General features: G+C 37.2%; 2 protein-coding genes across 2 annotated transcripts in view; one reads left to right on the plus strand and one right to left on the minus strand.

Moving 5' to 3' along the window:
• LOC133525908 (homeobox protein aristaless-like 4) overlaps positions 1-3,912 on the plus strand; it is a 53,441-nt gene extending 49,529 nt beyond the window's left edge. The window contains exon 6 of the mRNA XM_061862325.1: positions 2,012-3,912. Within this exon, the coding sequence (XP_061718309.1) occupies positions 2,012-2,121 (110 nt within the window). The 3' untranslated portion in view covers positions 2,122-3,912. The remainder of the gene's footprint in view (positions 1-2,011) is intronic.
• LOC133525871 (cilia- and flagella-associated protein 61-like) overlaps positions 1-22,391 on the minus strand; it is a 58,537-nt gene that overhangs the window by 25,468 nt on the left and 10,678 nt on the right. The window contains exons 11-32 of the mRNA XM_061862279.1: positions 20,997-21,108; positions 19,443-19,519; positions 18,295-18,471; positions 17,176-17,254; positions 16,549-16,677; positions 16,025-16,137; positions 15,776-15,907; positions 15,392-15,586; positions 14,959-15,087; positions 13,856-14,027; positions 13,398-13,409; positions 13,150-13,320; positions 12,688-12,883; positions 11,575-11,744; positions 11,017-11,226; positions 10,364-10,498; positions 9,738-9,911; positions 9,158-9,415; positions 8,713-8,919; positions 7,793-7,855; positions 7,674-7,706; positions 6,425-6,619 (exon numbers count right to left, since the gene is read on the minus strand). Coding sequence (XP_061718263.1) covers positions 6,464-6,619; positions 7,674-7,706; positions 7,793-7,855; positions 8,713-8,919; positions 9,158-9,415; positions 9,738-9,911; positions 10,364-10,498; positions 11,017-11,226; positions 11,575-11,744; positions 12,688-12,883; positions 13,150-13,320; positions 13,398-13,409; positions 13,856-14,027; positions 14,959-15,087; positions 15,392-15,586; positions 15,776-15,907; positions 16,025-16,137; positions 16,549-16,677; positions 17,176-17,254; positions 18,295-18,471; positions 19,443-19,519; positions 20,997-21,108 — 3,100 coding nt within the window. The 3' untranslated portion in view covers positions 6,425-6,463. The remainder of the gene's footprint in view (positions 1-6,424; positions 6,620-7,673; positions 7,707-7,792; positions 7,856-8,712; positions 8,920-9,157; positions 9,416-9,737; positions 9,912-10,363; positions 10,499-11,016; positions 11,227-11,574; positions 11,745-12,687; positions 12,884-13,149; positions 13,321-13,397; positions 13,410-13,855; positions 14,028-14,958; positions 15,088-15,391; positions 15,587-15,775; positions 15,908-16,024; positions 16,138-16,548; positions 16,678-17,175; positions 17,255-18,294; positions 18,472-19,442; positions 19,520-20,996; positions 21,109-22,391) is intronic.

The raw sequence follows: 22,391 nt of genomic DNA on the forward strand, positions 1-22,391 counted from the left end.
TGGAATTTCCTACTTCTTTTTGTTTATCGTTAACATTATGAAATGAAATGACAGATAATTATTAAATAATTAAAATTCATACAATCGGAATATTGTTTATTCGTGTTTAAATTTGTGTTTTGTCCTTTCTCCATTGTCCATTTTACGATAAACACAATATATTCAATTCCGTAAACACCGTATCGGCCCAAGTTTGTTTTCAACTAATACATTTTCAACACATCACATAAAAAATAAAGTTTTAATATTATTCAACGTTCGAGCATGACGCTAAGACGTAAGTTGCGAAGGGAAGGGAGGCAGCTTTCATCAACTTTCTATTACGGCCGTCGAGGCAATTATAAAGTTGCGCGCAGGATCGCAGTGCCAACCTCCGTTTTACACAAATACTTATCTTATAATAATGAGAAAACTTGCTCTTTTTGTCGGCCGCATTGTTTGACTAACTTGGATCAGATGATCATAAAAAACGACATTCCCGCGGTCTTAGAAAATTCTGCAAGTTAAGGTTTAAATTAAAGAGCGAACGAAGAACGAGGTGCTTAAAATTTTGAGTCATTACGCAGTAATTCACTCGTATTTGTATCTTAACTCATTAGTCTCATTACACTACCTATATAATGAAACCAAGTTTTAGTTGGTCCTGTACCGTACGGAGTACGGGATATCGAAAAAATACTCGCACGAAACACATTATATTTTCTCAGTTTTTTTTAACGTTACTGAATAAATTGTTTAGTTCACCGGTTTAGAATAGAAATAAGTGCAGCCATTAGGCGTGACGGCGACATGTCATGCGCGTCTCGAAGACGCGGGTAGCGCTAATCCAATGATCCTTGAGTCTGTGGCCGGAGATTATTAATTTGTAGTACGGTACGTACGTGCAACTAATATCTATCAGATCATCATCTATGTACAGGCAGAATTGTTAATTTGCCGTTAGAGTTAGCAAACTGTTATGGATATAGAATCTAGTACAGCAAGTTTACGGGGTGATTTATTATGCAGAAAGATAAGCATAGGTATCTATGAAATGATATGTGAACATTTGGAATATTAATGGACAAAATTAGTATTTAAATCAGTCTACTTGCCAGTCTAATAGTTACATAACTATTATGTATAAGAAACAGAATCTTTGAAAGTTCTATTTGGGTTTAGTCTTTTAATGTAATGGATTTTTTTCCATTAACTTATCCGTCGCTCAAAAAGTGTCCCCCGTAACACGTATAAGAAAAACGCGTAGGTACGCGATAAAGCGTGTAACAAGAGCCGGTCTGGAAGATTCCTGCGTAGCAAAAAACGAGAGAGGCAAGGCATCGTACCGTAGATATTCTAATAAGAAAATTTCCACTACATTTACTTTGGCGGGCGGCCTCGCGGCGTCTTGGCAAATATCTTATTTCCTGCGGCGAGATTGCATCTTGAGAAAACGCGAGGGTCGATTCAGTGCCTCACTATTCGCTTCCCGACCCTCTTACAGCGACCTATATATAGCTGGAGCTAGAGGTAGGAGGGTCGAACCACTTGCCGCGTACCTTGTTTTGCACAGTTTTATTTTTCTACCTTAGTTTCCACGATAATATAAATAAATAGGTCAAAATAACCTTTTTATGATATTACGTCAAATTCCAAATTATCTAGTAAAATTAAGCTATTTAAATTACGATTTTATTTAAATTATCTCTACCTACTATTTTACTATAGAATTTTTGTCTTTTCAAAAATATACCTGTCCTCCTAATATTGTATGTATTTGATTAACCGGGTGCAACAATATGAAAACAGCTCTGCCCAATAGTATCCACTTATGTGCAACTTTAACCTTTTCGACGCCATTAACTTGATATAAAGTCAGCACATTTCGTGCCCCACACGCCATGACTTGATATGTTATACGGGTTGTCTACGTGCAATTTTTGACATACCGTTGATGACACTTTATTACTTTATTGGCGATGAAAAGATTAACAAATGTGCGTATATTACTAATACCATTTTTCTTGTACAGGCATGAGCGCAGAAGACGAGTGGTACAACAAGTCACTATCGGCCCTGCGGATGAACAGCGGGCACCACGCGAACCTAGCCGCCGCGCCCATGCTGCAGTACCAGACCTAATCGTTGCTCCACGGCGCCGACTACTCGGCGTCGGCGTCGCCGTACGCGCCCCCTTAGCCTAAAAGGTGAAGCTACGATAGACGCGACAGTGGCGTTGCGATTATACCGCCGACTTTGCCTAGTCATAAAATTGAAACTGATCTCAAAGTGAAATATTTTGTTTCCTAATTTATTGAAGCTGCACCGCAGACTGGAACCCGAAAGGTGATTAAAGAAAGTTCACGGTACGAAGTGTACATCCACGCGAAAAAAATAAGTGATTAAACTATGTATAAATTATTTCTGCAACTAATTATAATTCGGTATGTATATTCGTTATTTATTTTCTAGTCAACGCCACTGTACCAAACTAGTTTTTCCTAGCAATTCAACTTTCTTGGAAAAGAGATATCGATTTATTTATATGTATTATACATTTTTATAGCTGACCATACACACTAAGATATGCCTGCGCAGTTTTATCAACTGCACATGTAAAACGGAGGGTATAATGGTATTATACTGTGCAGTTGAACTGTACAGCATACATGGCCAGCTTAATGTACAATTCCCACCGACCGGCTGGAGTCGGGCCGCGCCGGAACGGCTTTGAGTACAATGTGCCTATACATTATGTATGGCAGAAGCAATGACGTCCCTCCGGAGCCGGTCGCATACGCGAAGAGTCGACTGGCTTCCGGCAGTATAAATATGAAATGCGCGCCGACTCCCATTCGGTGGAAATCGGACTTTAAGCTGTGACTTTTTGACTTACTTCAAATCGTTATAAAAATTCGAGGATCAGAATCGAAGTTTAATATGGCTATATTATACTACAATATTATAAAAAGATGATAACAAATTGTATCAGTAGAGCAAAGATGGTCGGTTTTTTATCATTAGTCACCATGCCTGTCCCGTTCTAACAAGTATGTAAGTGCGAAAGTGACGCATGACATGACACGTGATTAAAATGCGACCATGATACCGCTGCAGATTATGTTTCTACCGAGTAACACAAAAAATGTGACTGACTCAGCTGTCAAATATGAATTTACTTTTGCGTTTTATATACGGTTCAAATAGTTATGATGAAAAATTAGAGGAAAAATCATAATTTGTTACATAATAAATAATCGAGTCATTCTTTAAAGGTGCAGTGGGTTCAGCCAGGAGGCTTTTTGAAAAATCGAAGAACTTTTTCAGATCATAATACGGTTGCCAAAAAAAATGAATAGCAATCTTGAGGCCTTTTTCTCGTTACTTCATCGATTTGAAACCTGATTACATTAGCACAAAATCTAAAAATATAAAAAATTCTCCCATTAATTCGTAATTTTATTTTTAATTGAACTGATCGATTACTTTTTTTTGTTAAAACTGGCTAAAAATAACAATTCATAAACAGTGATATCAGGCCGCGTAGCCAACGTGCAAATCTCTTACGCTCCGTAGCGATCGAAACGCAACTATCACTGTCGAACTTATATTGAAGAATGCTAAAGAGACACAAAACGTTTCGGTGTCGAAGCGATAGCGATTGTCACCTTCGCTAGGTCGGCTGCGATCCCGGACACGCACAGCCGTATCGCTCACGCTCAGTAAGAGAGAGGAGAACCTGAACTCACGGCGCCTTAACACTTCCCAGTCACATAGACAGTAAGAACAAAATGTAAGACTTCAATGATCGAACTAATAAAGTAATATGTTATTTTATATTCATATGAATCTTCTACATAATTCGCAAACTTCTCGTTCGGCCAAAGTCTTCAATTAAATTATCTAGTATTTTTTATGACATTAAGATACAATATGAATTGTATCTTAATGCTTGCGGAATTTGATATATTCCCTAATATTCTAGGTGTACATGTAAATTCGGAAACTGAATTGCCTAACCAAACTATATATTTTTTATTTCAACAGAGATATATCTTTTTCCGCAGTCATTCGTGAGTTTAGATATTTATATATAGGTACAAATAGTGTTATAATTTGAATATGAATAATTTGTTCTACATTACGTAAGGTAAATCAACGTGTATGCTAGTCTGTACAGCCATTTAAATTGGTTAAATGATAAGTATTTTCATAATTGTTGTATTGATTCTGATATCAAACAAAACATTTATTTGATAGCTCTCGTAAAAATACATACTTTGGAAATCTTTGGAAAATATTTTAAAGGTTTTTAATACTTCAAATTTCGTACAGTATAAATATTGACGATTGCTACTTGTAGATACCAGCAAAAAGGTAAATAATAGTAGTCTTCCGACTCTTCTCAATAGAAAAGTAAATAGTAACACGAGGCATTGATATTGATACTTAGTTTTTCCATCCTCTTTCTTGAACTTAATACTTTCAAGGATCTTGTTAGTATTAGAAATATAACGAACTGTAACAAAACTGTCACGTTCGTGGGGGTAAAAACAGTCGATACTCGGATATATTAAATATATTAAAACGCTCGGCAGTGGCTACATGTTTGAGCCTTTTGAGGTGGAAACGTTACGGCCATGGGGGCCCAGCACCCGGCGTTTTTATAAGGATTTAGCGTCGCGTTTAGTGGATGCCACGGGTGACCAAAGGCTTGGTCAGTATTATGCCTAAAGAATTAGCATCGCCATTCAATGGGGAAATGCGGCCAGCTGGGCACACTGCCTGCTAGCCGTGAGTTAGAGGGTGTTTTTTTATTTGTATGATTTTTTTATTTATACTTTTAGAATAACTAAGTTGACGAAGCCTGTTGCAGATTTTACCGTTGTATTGTATTGTGACGAAACCTGCGTTGCGGATATAAAATTATGGTCCCTGGATAAAAATTTAAAACGTTTAACTCACCTATTAAGTCGAAAATTGCTCTACATTCACTTATTACATTCATTCATTTGTCGAGAGTTTTAATATGTTTGTGTCTCACAGAAGTTTGTTATTAAACACTAACTATGTACTGGGTTTTATATATTTTTGTAATGTAATTTAAGTTAAACTTCTATTCAGAGTTTACAATAGATTTCAATAAATATACCAACTTATAACACTACGAATAGTTTGGAGCTATCAAATAAAATGTGTTATAAAGTTAATTCTTTATCAGTGCAACTCTACCAATGTAAATAATCGTTTTGCATGATAATGATATTTTGTAAGATGTTAACAGCTCAACGATATCATAGCGTTAACTAATTAATTGTCTAGTCAAATTAAAATATAAGAGGCCGTTACATTCTAGTCTGGTCAACAGATTACAAGATCAGTTGGAGCAAGTGCGCCCACTGGAAAAGCGCTCCTACAGAATATAATTACAGAAAGAGGTTTGGGTTACAAACTCGTGGACGCACATATCCTACATGACTGGCAAGTGCGCCAGTTAGCCTTTGGACGCAGTTCGCAACTGATTTTAATAAAACTCATTTCATACGTTCTCAAGCTAATTAAAATTTGATCTCATAGTTTTATATACCGTAAATGTAATTGACTACCTAATTGTTTATTCCAAATAATGAATGTTTTGAATTGTGTACAAACAGAATCATATCAAGTAAGACTGTTTCGGCGAAAAATCTTTAATCATCGATGGCCATCCTGTGCATTGTGTAAATATAATATTTAAGAAACATTGTCTAAATAATGAACATGTGTAAAATGGAATAAATTGTCTAAAACGTATAAATAAGTTTTTCTTGGAGTAGTAATAGGTATGTATATCAACTACTCGCATGCCTGTTACCTCAACCAACGCCAAATAGAGTGAGCAGAAAAAGCGTATCATACTTATAGCCGCCACTTTCAAAGTAAATCGAATTATTTTCTTTTTTTTATAAAGTGCAACTCCACACTTTCTGACAGCCTTGTAAAAAAGTCACGTAATGTAATTATATGGAATTTGTACACGCACAACGGATCTAATTTCAGCTCCAATCCCATAATTACATAACACTAAAAATGTTTGCTATGTCTACAGCAGCGAGCATACCATTGTCCGTCCGTTGTATTTATGTAGTGTTTGTTCATCGAAACAGCGCATATCCTAGATAATATTGGGCCTGATGTTGGCGTAGGTACTGCGCGCTCAACGTACCCGGTTGCGGTCGAAGTGCGCGGTCACGATGCGGTCGCCGCCCAACTCGTTCCAAAATTCCCTCGCATCGTTACGCAGTATTACAATTTGGCCATGCAGTTTCGCACCTTCTGGCAGCTTTATAAGTCGCGTACAAGTACAATAATCGAGACTAGGTATCTAATTTACGCCGGTCCCAGTCCTTCTCCACTCAGCACTAAAAGCCATGGCCATATCTACTGCATGCTGCAGCAAGCTTACCTTTGTTTGTTCGTAGTTTTCATCGGAACGGTGCATATCCTAGATAAGGTCGGGCCTGATGTTGGCGTACTGCGGGTTCAGCACCCGGTTGCGGTCGAAGTAGTGCGCGAGGTGCGCCGTCACGATGCGGTCGCCGCCCAGAGCATGCCAAAATGCCTTCGCATCGTTACGCATTATCGTACTTTGACCACACTCCTACAAAATGAACATACAGTTTAACTGGTATTATGGCAAACGATATTTTTTTCTCACATCCCTTATACAATCAGCATGCCAAGGTGGTCAAATTTATCGTAAATAAGGATGTGTTCCGAATGTTCCAATATATTTGGCCCCTTGGCCGTCTATTTATCTATTAATTTGCTGCTGACTGTACCTAGAAGTACCGATAACAGCAATATATTGAAATTATTGTTCCTTTTTTGTTTGAAAAGTTTCTTAAAGCTATTTAACTTAATATCATGCATTAAAATCGCATTCACTCATTTTTTTAATAACTATGGAAAATGCCCAATATTAAGAGGGGGCAAAATTTCAAAGAGTAGTCAAGTGACTAGGTCTGGGGTATAATTTGAAAGTACACAAATAAAACATTCAGAAAAAAATATTTATGAAGAAAAAATTTTAAAAAAATACTACCCCCCCCCCCCCCCCCCCCCCCCCTTATCTCCGAAGTTTACCGAAGAAAAGTTATGAAATTTTTACATAATATTAACATTACTATAAATTTTACAGGAAAAATACGAATATAACTAGCCGTTAACTTTTTTAGGGTTCCGTAGCCAAATGGCAAAAAACGGAACCCTTATAGATTCGTCATGTCCGTCTGTCTGTCCGATTCTGTCACACCCACTTTTTTTTATTAACAAAAACATGTCCGAATTCAGTTTGCAACTTAACCAACTTTACGTGTGTTTATTACGAGTACACTTGAAATGTCTATAAGATTACATAAAAGTCACCTTTTTTTAAATAAAAAAATCAATTTTTGAATTCGGTTCACATGACAGCAAATACATATTTCGCGCAAATTAGTTAGACATTTGCCGATAGATGGCGCTGCAGACAATTACATTTACTATGGGTACTTCTGATCAAAAGTGTTTCGCCTTTATAGTTACACGAGATAATTCAAAGTTTGTACGGAACCCTCGGTGCGCGAGTAAAACTAACTCGCACTTGACCGGTTCTTCTTAATTCTTTAACTCCCTACTTAAAACTTATCAAATAGAGTGTATTGGATACTTACCGACGGGAGGTGTTTCTTTAAACCCTCGTTCATCTGTGAAAGATAGGTGGACGCAAATTAGTGACAATACACGAAACACTGTCTCAAATTGAATAAAAAGACGTGTTGTTAATACTAACCTCGGTAGAAATGGGTATAAACCTTTCAATTACTGAACGGACTGTACCAAGATTTGGCGCATCCTAGAAGAAACAAACAAAAACATGTAAAATAGAATAGAATTAATTTATAATTACTTGTGAAAACGGGGTATTTACCAAGTACATTTATTTTGACGACTTCTGGATATTTCATCACACTTGCTCGTGCCATATGTTGCGAGATTAATTGTGATCTACCCACACAACATAGCGCTCTCTCGGATTCGCTTGTTACACACGGTGTATGTACGCTACTATACCTCACTATGGAAAATAACCCGATTCTAAGAGTATTCGAACCTATTGGCTGTTATACAATGTTATATAACATCGTGTGACATGGACAATATAATAAGTTACTATAATAGTACATTACAACAAGTACGAAAAATAGGAAATTCGAAACGAGTGGCGATAAATTAAAACACGACCGAAGGAAGTGTTTTAAATCGACACGAGTTGCGAATTACCTATTCGCACATGTATCGTACAACGTTTTACAGTACATATGGCCCTTTAAATGTTTGACACAGTAACGTAATATACTAATTTTCGCACTAATGCGGTAAAGTAGCACCATAATATATGTACTGTAATAGTACATTACGATACAAGTGCGAAAAATAGGAAATTCGAAACGAGTGGCGATAAATTAAAACACGACCGAAGGGAGTGTTTTAAATCGACACGAGTTGCGAATTACCTATTCGCACATGTATCGTACAACGTTTTACAGTACATATGGCCCTTTAAATGTTCGACACAGTAACGTAATATGCTACTTCTCGCACTAGTGCTATAAAGTAGCCCCATATGTACTGTAAATACTATTATGATCTCCCTGTGACACGTTCTTGTACAACATTGTATAACGGCCAATGTGGGAGCACAATACTCACCCCAGCGCAAAAGAAGCAGCCCGGTTCCGAGTAACAGGAATGGATAGTAGAGCAAGACATAGTATCTGTGACCTTTTCCGACGTTTCCATTCCGTCTTCATTAAAACTCATATCATCACGGGTAATCAGTGAGAAATGAGATTTGACGAGATCATACACCTGTAAGATAAAAGTTAAGTACTGTAACTTTGTCCCTAAATAAGAGATCTAAAGTTGATTTCCAAAAACGTTCGGAGTTCGAATTTCAGACGTAACGATGCTCTATACTAATTCAGTACGGCTACCAAGAGTTTAAGACTGACATATTCGCTAGCGTGTGCAGCGTAATACTAATATAATATGCGACTACGAGCAACAGGCATTGAAAGTAAGTTACGCAGACGTTAGCAAATATGTCATTTTGACACTGCTATGAGTAACGCAGTCGGGGTAAGACTACAGGTCAATCAAAGCAACATTTTAAATCCGGCCCGCGCGAAATTTCTATTATACAAGATACTACTCTATATAAATATATTGTCTGGCCATCAATTTTCGTAAGTAAAACAGGGAAAAGTAACAAAAATGTCTTGAAAATCTCTGTTATTACCGTCCCCACATTTTGTTGGCAAATATGTCTGAGTAGGTTCCCGAAAGTCTCCTGGTACAACGCCGACATCCACGGCTGCATGAAGAACTCGTAAAAATCGTCTATCTTGTTCATCTGTGAAATTGAATCGCCCTGATTGCATTTGACTCTCTGCGCTCACGATTTTCGCGCGTCACCAATAGGTATGTTGCGAATATCAATATAAAAAATCCGAACATATGTTGCAATGCTACGGTTAATTTAATATACATACAGTAGCTGATCTAATCATTCCATTTAATGTTGAAATGTATGATCTCTACGCTGTACTTATCTTTAAGAAAAGTAGTTAGTTTATGAATATTGGTTTGCTACAAAAAATGCCTAATAAAACAATAATTTTGTCTGTAAAATTTCTGCCCTAGAATTATTTTATTTTTGAGAGCTATAAATTTACCATAAATCTAGCAAGCAAGTTGTTGAACAAAGACTCGTGCATTCCGTGAATCTGAGCGAGTATATCGTAGCAGGGAACTTTTTTAGCAAGGCATGTGGCGCCATCTATGCAATGAAACTCGTCAAGTTGCAGTTGGAAATAGTTGCCATCCTTATCCGTGATCAGCGAATGGCCCTGGATAAAAATAATTATTCCCATTATTTTTAAAAGTGATTCATTCATGTGTCAAAAGCGATTCATGAATAGCGCGGAAATCCAATATATCAGAAATTAATAAATAATTACCAAATTCTTTTTTTTTTTAGTTTTTGTATAGTTTTATATGTATCTTTATGTTTTATCTGTCGTGGCATCGCCGAATGGGCCAAATGGAAGACCAGCAATGGCTTCCAGCCAGTATTATGCTGAGTTGGGTCCATTTCGTGATGCACTCTTAATGTTCTGTTCTTTTCTTTCTGTTATTGTCTGTACATATTCGCACATGTTTTGTCATCTTCTTTTATCTTTTTTTTTCTGACCATGGCAAAAGTTACACACCATGCAGGCCCTAATCACGTACTATCCACAAATTTAGTAGCCAATTTGTGGACTAATGCAAAGTCCGTTTTATTCGAGTTTGCACTTACTTGATGAGGTAGGGTCAGTCTGACTTCCATCGGTATGTCCACACCAGGCGACTTAAGGTGCGAATAATACAGTGGGCCTGGGAAAGTAGCCGCAAGTAATAAAGGCGACTCAAATTCCATCACAGGTTCCCACCTACGAAATTAAGTTATACTTGCGTGTTGGTGAACGTAGAAAAAATATACATATAATTATAGACGCACGAAAGTTCACATACTTAATTTTTTTTCTATGATGCACTATTTAAACCCATGCGTGTTGGTGAACGTAGAAAAAATATACATATAATTATAGACGCACGAAAGTTCACATACTTAATTTTTTTCTATGATTCACTATTTAATTACCGGGTGGGCAAATAAGAGTGTTTTTGAATTTTAATATATTAGGTACAAAATTTATTAAATATTTTTTAATTATGTTCCGCATGTTTTTATTTGCCAACCCTGTATAATATATTTTTAAAACAATTCTTAATAATCTTTGAACTTAATATAGTTAAAATTTTAAAACAAAATGTATACTTCTAATTTGGCCATCCTGTAGCTCTAATTGTCATGGTCTACGTCTGCGTAGCGTAGCAGGCACATCTATATTTAATATAAGTATGCTTTTAACTTACTTTCGATTCTTTTCCAGTGACGGTCTAGTCAACGTTTCTATGCTTGGATGAGGAAAGCTGAAAAAAAATCAAACATTTGTCGAAGTGTAAAAGCGAAATCGTGCTTAGGTAAATATTATACAAGGTATACAAAGTGTACCAGGTCAGCAAGCTCGATCTGTATCGCGGCATGGGATCCAAAAGATCCGATTCCGGGTCCGCCATAACAAAAGGATCCATTTGACGCAGGAATATATTCGCAAGCTGAAATTATATAATCCTATGATAGTGAAACTCAAATGCGCTATATTAGGGCTCGCTTTTTTTTCCACCGCTCTGCAAACTCGCTCAGCTCGGTTGCTTACTATTAACTTAATTTAGGGTGTGCTCCCGATACTGGTTTTTATACAAAATTAGTTCCGGAACCAAGAATTCCCGGTCCTCAACAAACTCAGTACCGGATATTCACTAAGTTAATCACTTGATTTCATACAACAAGTTTCAATAGGTTGGCTTAACTCACAATAAGCCATCAGATAAAATAAGTTATACCTAACAAAAATGAAACATTTAAAAATTAATTGTTCTTTTAGAAACTCGAGACACCCTTACTGCCTCGCCCACGTCCTCGGAACAGCGATCACGGTGTAACTGGCGGTCAGCGCGCAACCGTCTCGAGTACTGAACGCAGGTACCCGCGCCATATACGTGAGCATCGTTGGTCTTGAACTTCGTGTCAACTACTAAACCGCCGTCGTATACCAGTCCGCACTCGCTAATCGCTGAAAATAACAAGTTAATCGTTTTGAAGATGATTAAATACATAGGAGATGTTCCATTGAATATTTCCAATCTATTAACTAAGCAATCGCATATATTGCAATCAAATACCGTCTACCAGACAATTTACACAGCATACAGGATATGGGGTAATTTTAGTGGACTTGCTTAAACTGTGAGGGAAACAATGTACTTACTTTATTATGAAAGCACTTTACGAGTATGAGAGATTCAATGAATTGTATTTTATAATTATAAATAATAATAATAATAAATAAATATTATAGGACATTATTACACAAATTGACTAAGTCCTACAGTAAGCTCAATAAGGCTTGTGTTGAGGGTACTTAGACAACGATATATATAATATATAAATATTTATTTATAAATACTTAAATACATAGAAAACACCCATGACTCAGGAACAAATATCCATGCTCATCACACGAATAAATGCCCTTATCAGGATTTGAACCCGGGACCATCAGCTTCATAGGCAGGGTCACTACCCACTAGGCCAAACCGGTAGTCAAAATAATTGTTGATGTGCTTGTTTTTGCTTGTATGTAAATTCCTTGTTGACGTGTAAAAGTGCCCTTGTGGCCTATTTGCTGAATAAATGTTGAAGTTGAAGAAGAGCTAGCTCTCTCCCATGTAAACTATTCAAGGTTATGGAAACAGCGCAGCTAGCTTGGCTTACGTCACCTAAATGTTCTCCGAGAACTAGGTATGTATATTCAATCAATTAACCCCACCTCGTTAGCATATCAAATAATGAGGGTATGTGCTCTTATAACCTGTTTTTATATTGATTAGATGATTAGTGTTAAGTGCGAATTTGCTACTAAACGCAAGTAGCACATTAATGAACTCCACTTAACAATATGTAAACAGGCCCTTAGATAGGAGTACTCACTGAATTCTGGCATAAAAATAATATACCTTTAAAAGCATAATAGTTAATAGCCTTCAAGCCGTAATAAAAAAGAGCGAAGCAGGGTATGGAGATCCTGTGGAGCGACGACATAACGTCCAGGCTGGTGATGCGAGTCCCCTGCGTCTGCCAGCTTACGAAGTGACATTTACGATATACGTAAATTCCCAAATTGTCTAAGCTTGCTTGGACTCTTTCGTCAATCTAAGACAAACAATAATGTATTACCAACTTAAATAAGTCTTCTAGAAGAAGGAGTCTTCTAGAATATAGAACATGAAAACTTTTAGCGTCACCAGCTTTTCTGACGAGTCCAACGTCAATAAAGGATGTTTGACACATGGCAACGAAAGCTCCGTGTTACGCTGCGTCGTAGCAAGTACAGCATTAGCAAGTTTTTTTTTTAATATAGCCTTTATGATTTATGATAATGCTAATTTTTATACATTCAAAGAGTCGAAGATACACACCAATTCATCGTTAAAACAGTTGACTCTCATCACGTTGCGATCAACAGGCGGGAATGGCTCCACGAAGGCGATCTCCTTAGGAGTGATGCCTAATTCAAGTAGAGCCGCCATAGTGCTGTAGGACTCCAGGTGGTCTCCGTACACAATTACCCGATTCTTGGCGCTTAAGTGCTCGCGGCCTGGACATTAAACAACAAGCATAAATCAGTTTACCCTTCTATGATGTGGAACAAAGGGAAATGTTCAACGAAAGGGATTTCCTGAGGAGCGATACCCAGCTCAAGTAAAAAGGGCATTGTACTGTAAAACTCGAGGTGGTCACCGTACACGATCAATGATTCTTGACGCTTAAGAGTAGGTGGTCGCGGTCTGGATATTTTAAACAAGCTAGGTAAGACTCCTTGCAAGATTATATTCTGGTCAAAGAGACCATTGGACTGGTCTTAGAAAACTAAAGGGTCAAGTTCTTGAGGCATCTTAGTTTTTCCTACAAGTCCTACATATTTTAATTAAAATTACGAAACGTCACCTTAAACTAAGCAGAGCAACAACAACGTCTACGCTAGTCTTGAGAAATAAGTACCTATTATTATACTCTCAAGTAAAATTTCTCAATAATAAAGTATGCCATAGCTAAAGGTCTAGTTAGTCTTTCAGCCAGAGTATTTTTTAACTTTATATAGATGATTGCTTGCTTTTAAAATACGTAAAGTTCCGTACGTGCATTGACCATGGACATCAGCCTTCTCAAGCAAATGTTGGCTTCGTACATAGAATTAATCACGAACACGTTATCGGGTAAGTCGGGCCGAGGTGGCACTTTGTCTGGCCGGTACTTGGGGTTGTCCATCAATATCCTCTCACATGGCTTGCCCTTACTGTCGCAATAAAAAAATGGAAAAAGTTAAAAATAACGCTTAGCATGATTTGCGTTGTCGCGCTGGGCTCAATATGTTAAGCGCGACTCTAAGTATGGGCAAACGCGCGCGACAACGCAAGTCATACTAAGCGGTTAGAATCATAAATTTATTATGAGGTACTTGAATGGTGGAAACTTGACAATTTCCTGTACTTATGGGGTTGGACCTTTCTCCCTAACTCCCTAATGCTTATTAAAAACCTTTATTTATGAAAACCCCAAGAACTCGTCAGCAGGAAATCACCAAATTCCTACCATCTGATCTTCAGACCCACTGGGAAGAAAATAAGCCTTGTTGACTTTCATAATTTTTTTGGGAAAAAATACATTTTTGTTATTAGCTTTTATCGCTGACTGTACTTTTCTTTCCACGTGCAACTAATACCCATTGAGACAATAATAAAAACACGATTAGGTTGCGTTGTTCTATCACAGAGTGCCTATGGCCTCCTCCTGTCTCCATCATTAGATCAGCTCGATGGTACAATGATATTACATTATCACCCGACTTACACATGTATGCAAATTTTCAGCTTCATCGGAAACCGGGAAGTGGGTCAAAAACTTGGAAGATTTGATTACAGACCCCATACACTGACAAACAATGGGACAGGTGAAAATAAATAAAAGATTGTAAAATGCACAACCCTTCCAAATCACAAACCTTCATCCTTCACCTTCGTTTTGTTCAGCCACCATCGGATATATCGGAGCGGCCTAGGTCCTCAAATATCTCAACAAAGCCCCTATCATCAAAACGTAAAGTATGTTCAGATGTTTTTGAGAACCTTGGCCGCTCTGTTGTCCTATAAATCTGTTGGCGACTGTTCAACAAAATAGATAACAATTACAATTAAAACAACTAGGTTGCAATGTATAATTGCAATTACCTCATCTTTTTGCTATGTGCGAAGGACTCCGCCAAATAATCCGGGTGTTGAAATTGCTGGCCGCATGTCAATACCAGCTCGTCGTAGTACTTAACCGCTCCGCCTTGCAGCCGGATGAATTTCTTCTTTCTGAGAATACAGACAGACTACAATCGTAGGACGGATTTAGAATCATAAGAAGACTAAAATAAGAAGGCCAAAGCGCACTAAATTTGATCATAAAGGTACAGAAAAGGCATGAAACTATTACGGGCCCTTCACAGTTTCGCACTAAACATACTTCCCAATCCCCAGTATCCTTCACCATAGTAATACACTTCTCATAGTAATAGGGACGCTTATTTGATACTCTCAGATCTCTAATAGAGACAAAATCTGACGGCATCGGAATACCTTGCTCGTAGAACGTTGTTAATTGTGAGATAATATATACCTATCAATCTCCACCATAACGCCAGTAATGCAGTCGACGTAGTAATACAACGGGAGGCTCTTCAGATATCGATCCGTGTACCGACCACTCCTGGGGACGCAGGTCTCCGCCGCCGGAATACACTCGCATAGCATGGGAAGACCGTGCTCGGATACAAGGGTTATGTTCGTAAATGTCAGGTAACGGGATGCGGGACTGTATAGAAAAATTACAGTTAATTTTATGAGATGTCCTCAAAACCTTTTACGAGTAATAGATAAGTTTCATGTTCAGGTTTATAATGTTTCACTTGTAACAACAATTGACGGATAGATGGATAGCGCAGACTCTTCGGTTAATATCGGGTAAAATAGATTTCAGTAAAACTTTATATCTATTACTCACCCCATCAGTAGAGTTTCGATAAAGGCCAAGCCAGTCCGACTGGCACCGACGACCACAATTCCATGGTTCACGTCCACTTTAGGCAATGCTGTCAAATGCGTCTCAATGCCAAACAATGCACAACTTTTCGTTCTGAACAATGACAAAAAATATAAATTTTCTGATTTTCAATGTTAAATGATGTCATTTAACATGAGCTGTGTGAACATAAAATAATCAAAGCCTAAAATGTTTAGTTATTTCACTTACGAATTCCTCACTTTATCCAAATATTTGATCCCGGTGATATTAGGCACGTGATGCCGGTACGGCACGATGGGAACCATTCGTCCTGCTAGGGACATTACGTTTCGGCTTGAGTACTGCAATTATATGTATACAAAACTTCATCATCAGAATATTTAACCAGAACTTTCGCGGTTAGATCTATATCTAAACCTTAACCTACTTTAAGGAACGTTACAGATATCGGTTCCTTAGAGTGTTTTTTCAAGTTTTACCAGTTTCTTACTTGTTGGAATCTGACCAATTCTGCATGTTGAGCCTCATTGACTATTCGTACTCAGTCGTTGTCGTTCGTAGTCGTCATTGTATTCACATTTGAAGTATATTTACTTTGCCAACGTCGTTTTTCGAATAAGTCATGTCATTACATTTATTAACAACACATTGTCACAGCGACAAAAAACAAGAAAACCGCTAGACATCCAATATTCGTGAGATTATAACAAAAGAAGTGGTTGAGAAATCAAATTCCTTGATCGTGTAAAAACATGTACCTTGCCCGTTTTATTCAGCTGGCTCGGCCAGAACAGGTGGTAGAACTTTGAATGGCGTATGAGATCGCGGAGATACCAGCGCGCGTGGGGTTCCAAGGCTGGCGAGAGTATCCCTGCAATGATCTGTCGCAATCACAAAAAAAAAATTATACCCAATTAAAAAAAAAACTACTTCAATGGACAATACGGTGTTTAAATACAGCTATTTAAATGAATATTTATTACGAATCAATAAATAAATAACTTCTTAGTGGCAATGACAACATTTAAAACCTTCCTTGAAAAATCATGAAGAAACTTCTCTTTATTACGAAGGCTTATTGAAAATTGATTTAGATTCCGTTGCCATTTTCCAATATTAAAATCTATCACACTAATAATAGCTTTAGTATATCATTTATATCACGCAACTCCTTACAACGATAGTAACGATGGCAAGTTTATTTAAAGCAAAAATCAGGCTGACAGCGATTCTTTAGGTAAGTACGTCTCATAGTCCTCTTGATAATCATGTTTTCAAGAATAAATCTCCTCAGTCACCCAAGCTATCAAAAGTGGGGATGCAATAACGCTTACTTAGTTTAAGTAAAAATATTTGTAAAACAAGTGGATTTGACTCACCGCTCCGTCGGTGCCCGCGCTCCTGGGTTCAGGCTCTAAGTCGTATTGCGTCCGGACCCCAACACAATTATCTAGAGACCTGTCCAGGAAATAAATTTATAGTCATTATATCACCTTTAAACCGCAAAATACGATCCTGATATATTAACCAAATAGGTATTAGATATCGACATGGACAATGAGCCAAAAATATGCAAACTACCTTAATGTATGAAAATAAGGTCGTGTAAGTATACATATTTTTGGCAATTTGTTCGTTTCGATATTTACTACCTTGACTGTACGCATTCCAAGTTGTTGAGTGTGTGACATGATGACATCGCTCCACTGTGTACCTATTACCTATATCGGCTATACATATATCAGTCGGAAACTTTATGTAGGTAAGCACCTATTATTATTGTAGTGTTAGTGGGCCTTTCGAGTGCCACAGGGACCAGGTATTGATCTATTGTAACGACCCCTTAAAGTTGATTACTAATGCCCGTTGAATCTAGGAAATTCCATATTCTTGGGGCCGTAAAGCCAAGAACACTCGAAAGCTCTAATCAAAGGGTTCAACAGCAAAACTGCTAAGGAGCTTCTAGGGCTCAAAAGACACAAAACATGCGCAGTGACTAGGTAAGTAACCTAAAGAGGTTATTCAAAAAACGAGTAACAGGTTTTAAAAGGGTCGACAACGCGCATGTAACACCCCTGGAGTTGCAAGTGCCCATAGGCTACGGTGACTGCTCACCATCAGTGGGACCGTATGCTTGTATGCTATCGACGTAATATTTAAAAAAAAAACCTAGTGATGTTCAATGGAAATCCCAAATAATGTAAACAAATATGACAGATTTTATAAGCGTTTGACATACCTATTAATTACCTAACATTTATAGGAAGATTGTTTTCACTAAAATATTAACAATTAACTTATATTTTTACCAAAAGTTTACATTAATGCTGATAACATACATAAAAGTTTTAAGTAAAAAAAGTATTGATAAACATCTTGATTGTCCCTACAAAGTGCGAGATTACGAAGTAATGAAAGTAAAATTTACATTATTTTCAACTTCTATGAAACTCCTTTTTGTCACGCATGTCACACAGCACATTAACTTGTATAATTACTCAAGTATAACCACTCCAACGGCCTGACGCTGGCTCAGCAGCACGTAGGCGTCCAGGTCGTCCGATACGAGACTCCTCTCCAGGAGCCGAAGTATGTTCTGCTTGTCGTATACGTGTTCAAGGATGTGAGCCATGGACGGGAAGTCGAAGGCTTCCGCTGGACGAACTGCCACGCTCCTAATAAGACGATACAATATCAGACAAAACACATTGCCTTATATATTACTTCGTATAGACGGGCCTTACAGGCCAGTACATTGGTGTCAAGTTGCGTTTACAAGTCGTGCAGCCTAACACAACTAAGAATGAAAAAGTAAGTATGAATAAATATGTTGCGAAAAGTGGAATCTTGAGCGTTGCAAGGGTATCCAGGCTCGGGCCTGAAATTTTTTGTATTATACTAGGAGGCAAATATATTCACTACACTAACGCGAGGAAAATACTAACTGTAAAACATCACACAAAATCAAACCATATCAGATCCAAATAAACGTTATATACTAAACACTGATTCATGGTAAACCTTGTCATCAATGGAAGAGCGGAGCCTTCTAGCACAAGTATTTGTTTTACTTTAAAAAAGCCTCTTGTTTTGGTTCTAGTTAAAACCTATTGTGTACCAATAAATCATTTTTCATTTTCATTTTTCAATCATGTCTTAGCGAGGCAGAAATTACGTAGAAAAATTTGAATGTCGTGTTACATTTTTGTTTTTTAACAAATACTATTGTAAAAGTACCTAAGGAATAACAGTAAACCAATTTAAACAATGCATTATTAAAATAAATAACACCATAGCTCGTATACGCGGATCGTTCCGAGCGATAGTGTACACCAGATTATTGACAAGTAACTGATAATAAAATAATAATAATAATAATTCAGCCTATATACGTCCCACTGCTGGGCACAGGCCTCCTCTCATGTGCGAGAGGGCTCGGGCTATAGTCCCCACGCTAGCCCAATGCGGATTGGGGACTTCACATACACCTTTGAATTTCTTCGCAGATGTATGCAACTGAAGTAACTGATATTCTTTATTAACTCGTATTCAGCATTTCTAGCTCCATTCATGCCGGCGCTGGGTTTTAAACACTAATATTTTGCTGTGTTTATAAAGTTTTAATGCCTCTCCCGATCATACTTACTCACGTACGGTGTTAACATGCGCCACATAGAGTGACTGACTTGTGTACTTCTCCCGGTAATGTTTGGGTGTAACTAGCTGAAAAAAAATCAAAATCTATTACAATTGAAAAATAAGATAGTTACACTTTTCTTGTAACATAAAATCCCTTAGCAAACAAAAATATAGTAGGTATATAGGTAAAGGTAATGCAATACACCTCCCTAGGTATCCTAACACTTTTTAGTTATAATCTCAGGCCAGCGATTCCCTTTGTCAAGGGCGGAACCTATAGTTATTTTTTCGCAAATAAAACATTAAAACTTATTTTACAGTACATATGGGGCTACTTTATAGCACTAGTGCGAGAAGTAGCATATTACGTTACTGTGTCGAACATTTAAAGGGCCATATGTACTGTAAAACGTTGTACGATACATGTGCGAATAGGTAATTCGCAACTCGTGTCGATTTAAAACACTCCCTTCGGTCGTGTTTTAATTTATCGCCACTCGTTTCGAATTTCCTATTTTTCGCACTTGTATCGTAATGTACTATATTGTAGATCCAGCTCAGGGTCAGGGCCCATGGGGATCATGTCCCCCATCACTCCCCTGGATCTGCCCATGTTAGGCTATGTCCCTTTGTACCGTGTATCATACCTATTTTTGAGTATGGAAAACTTTAGGTGCCTACTTTTTTTAACCATTCTTTTTTAGGGTTTCGTAGTCAACTAGGAACCCTTATAGTTTCGCCATGTCCGTCTGTCTGTCTGTCTGTCTGTCTGTCCGAGGCTTTGCTCCGTGGTCGTTAGTGCTAGAAAGCTGAAATTTGGCATGGATATATAAATCAATAAAGTCGACAAAGTCGTACAATAAAATCTAAAATTTTTTTTTTTTAGGGTACCTCCCCTACACGTAAAGTGGGGGTGACATTTTTTTTTCGCTTCAACCCTAGAGTGTGGGGTATCGTTGGAAAGGTCTTTCAAAACTAATAGGGGTTTTCAAGAAATATTTTTTGATAAAGTGAATATATTCGGAGATAATCGCTCCGAAAGAAAAAAAAATGTGTCCCCCCCCTCTAACTTTTGAACCATAGGTCCAAAAAATATGAAAAAAATCGTGGAAGTAGAGCTTAAGAAAGACATTAAATGAAAACTATAGCGGACATGATCAGTTTAGCTGTTTTTGAGTTATCGCAAAAAAAATTCCCTTCATAGTAAAAAGACTTTAATTAGGTACTGATTATGCAAATTTGCCTATTTGTTTAACTCGGGTGAAAGGTACCGTTTCATCCCTTGGTTAACAATTTACTATACTTTAAGCTCCAGTTTAGCTTATTGTGACGGAAGAGTAACTACGGAACCCTACACTGAGCGTGGCCCGACATGCTCTTCGTTCACGCTCCGTAGCGTATCGTAGCTATCTCTCTCTCTCTATCACTCTTCCTAACATTAACAAAAGGTCTGTTCTGCTTATAAATTCTCGGACCACCTCAGGTGCTGCCAGAGACCACCACTGGTCCGCAGACTACCGGTTGAGGACCACTACTCTAAATAAATATATTCTGACTGTACCGTAAAATGTTCAAGGAGAGGAAATGCTGGTTGGTTGGATGGAAGACACAACACACAATAATCTCTGTCGGGAAACATCTCGAACGCTGTCTGCAGAATATCGTACCCATATCTGAAAGTGAAAGGTTTTCTATACAATTGATAAATTACAGATTTATAATAGTTATTTGTTTTACAAGGGGGGAAATTAGTTGTTTAATTTAACAGCTCGTGCTAATATTGATTCCCGAGCAACTTCAACTTCAACATTTATTCAGCAAATAGGCCACAAGGGCCAAGGGCCACGTCAACATGGAATTTACATACAAACAAAAACAAGCACATCAACAATTAAGTATAAAATACAACTACAAAAAATAACTAAAATAATAATAATATATAAAAAAACCAAACATACAAAAAAAATCTAAAATTATTTAGAGGTGTAAATATCTCTAAATGTCAGAACTAAATGACTTTTATCAAATTATCCTTAGAGATGTATAGAGTCTCTAAGAGTCAAAATTCCGTATAATTAAAACATTCATTACTTTCATTAGCAAGTGAAAGAACCGAAATTGAAAAGTGAAAAATTCGGAAAAGTGCTTGAGTGTTGCGAAGGTATCAAGGCACGAGAGTTAAACAAATTTTGCCATTCAGTAAAACACTTAATTTTTTACCACACTAACGCGAGAAAAATACAAAGTAAATGTAAAATAAAACATCAAACAAGTTCAAACCAAATCAAATGCAAATAAATGTTACTAAAAATATTTACTATCAAAATCTTCATTTAAAAGTAAATTCTACCAGCCAACATAAGGAAACAAATAAAAATTTGCATCCAATTACTTTCTCACTCTTGTGTATAAAATGTAACTTTCTTATAAGTTTTTGAACAAACAAGAGAGTCTTTACGAGCTGGTGAGGTTTAATTTAATTTTCAAATTTAACTATTAAACATATGTTTTACCCTTTGTTGTAAATAAATGGTATACGTATAGTTGAACACAATGTGATTTAATAGATTTGACGTGTAAAATCTAAAATATAATATACATTAACAGCCGGGATACCGAAACTAAATCCCGGTTATATTATATGACAAAAATACCGGTATTCAATTTCTGATTGTAGATGAACTCGTAGATATTAAGTATATGTTCTAAACAGAAAAAAAATGGAAAACATACTTGGCATGTGGCATGTAAAATAATAATAATCAAAACACCACAAAAAGTAAACAAGCCAAGATTGTAGAATATAACTTCTGGCAAAGCCCACTTTGTCAGTACAAAAAACGCGCGAAATTCAAATTTTCTATGGTAGGACAACCCTTTTCGCGTCGTCGTTTTTTCTACTGACGGAACGTACCTAAATCGCTTGCCAAACAAAATAAAGCTATGAAATAAGCTC

Source organism: Cydia pomonella, chromosome 15 (genome assembly GCF_033807575.1).
Source record: "Cydia pomonella isolate Wapato2018A chromosome 15, ilCydPomo1, whole genome shotgun sequence".
Taxonomy (NCBI): domain Eukaryota; kingdom Metazoa; phylum Arthropoda; class Insecta; order Lepidoptera; family Tortricidae; genus Cydia; species Cydia pomonella.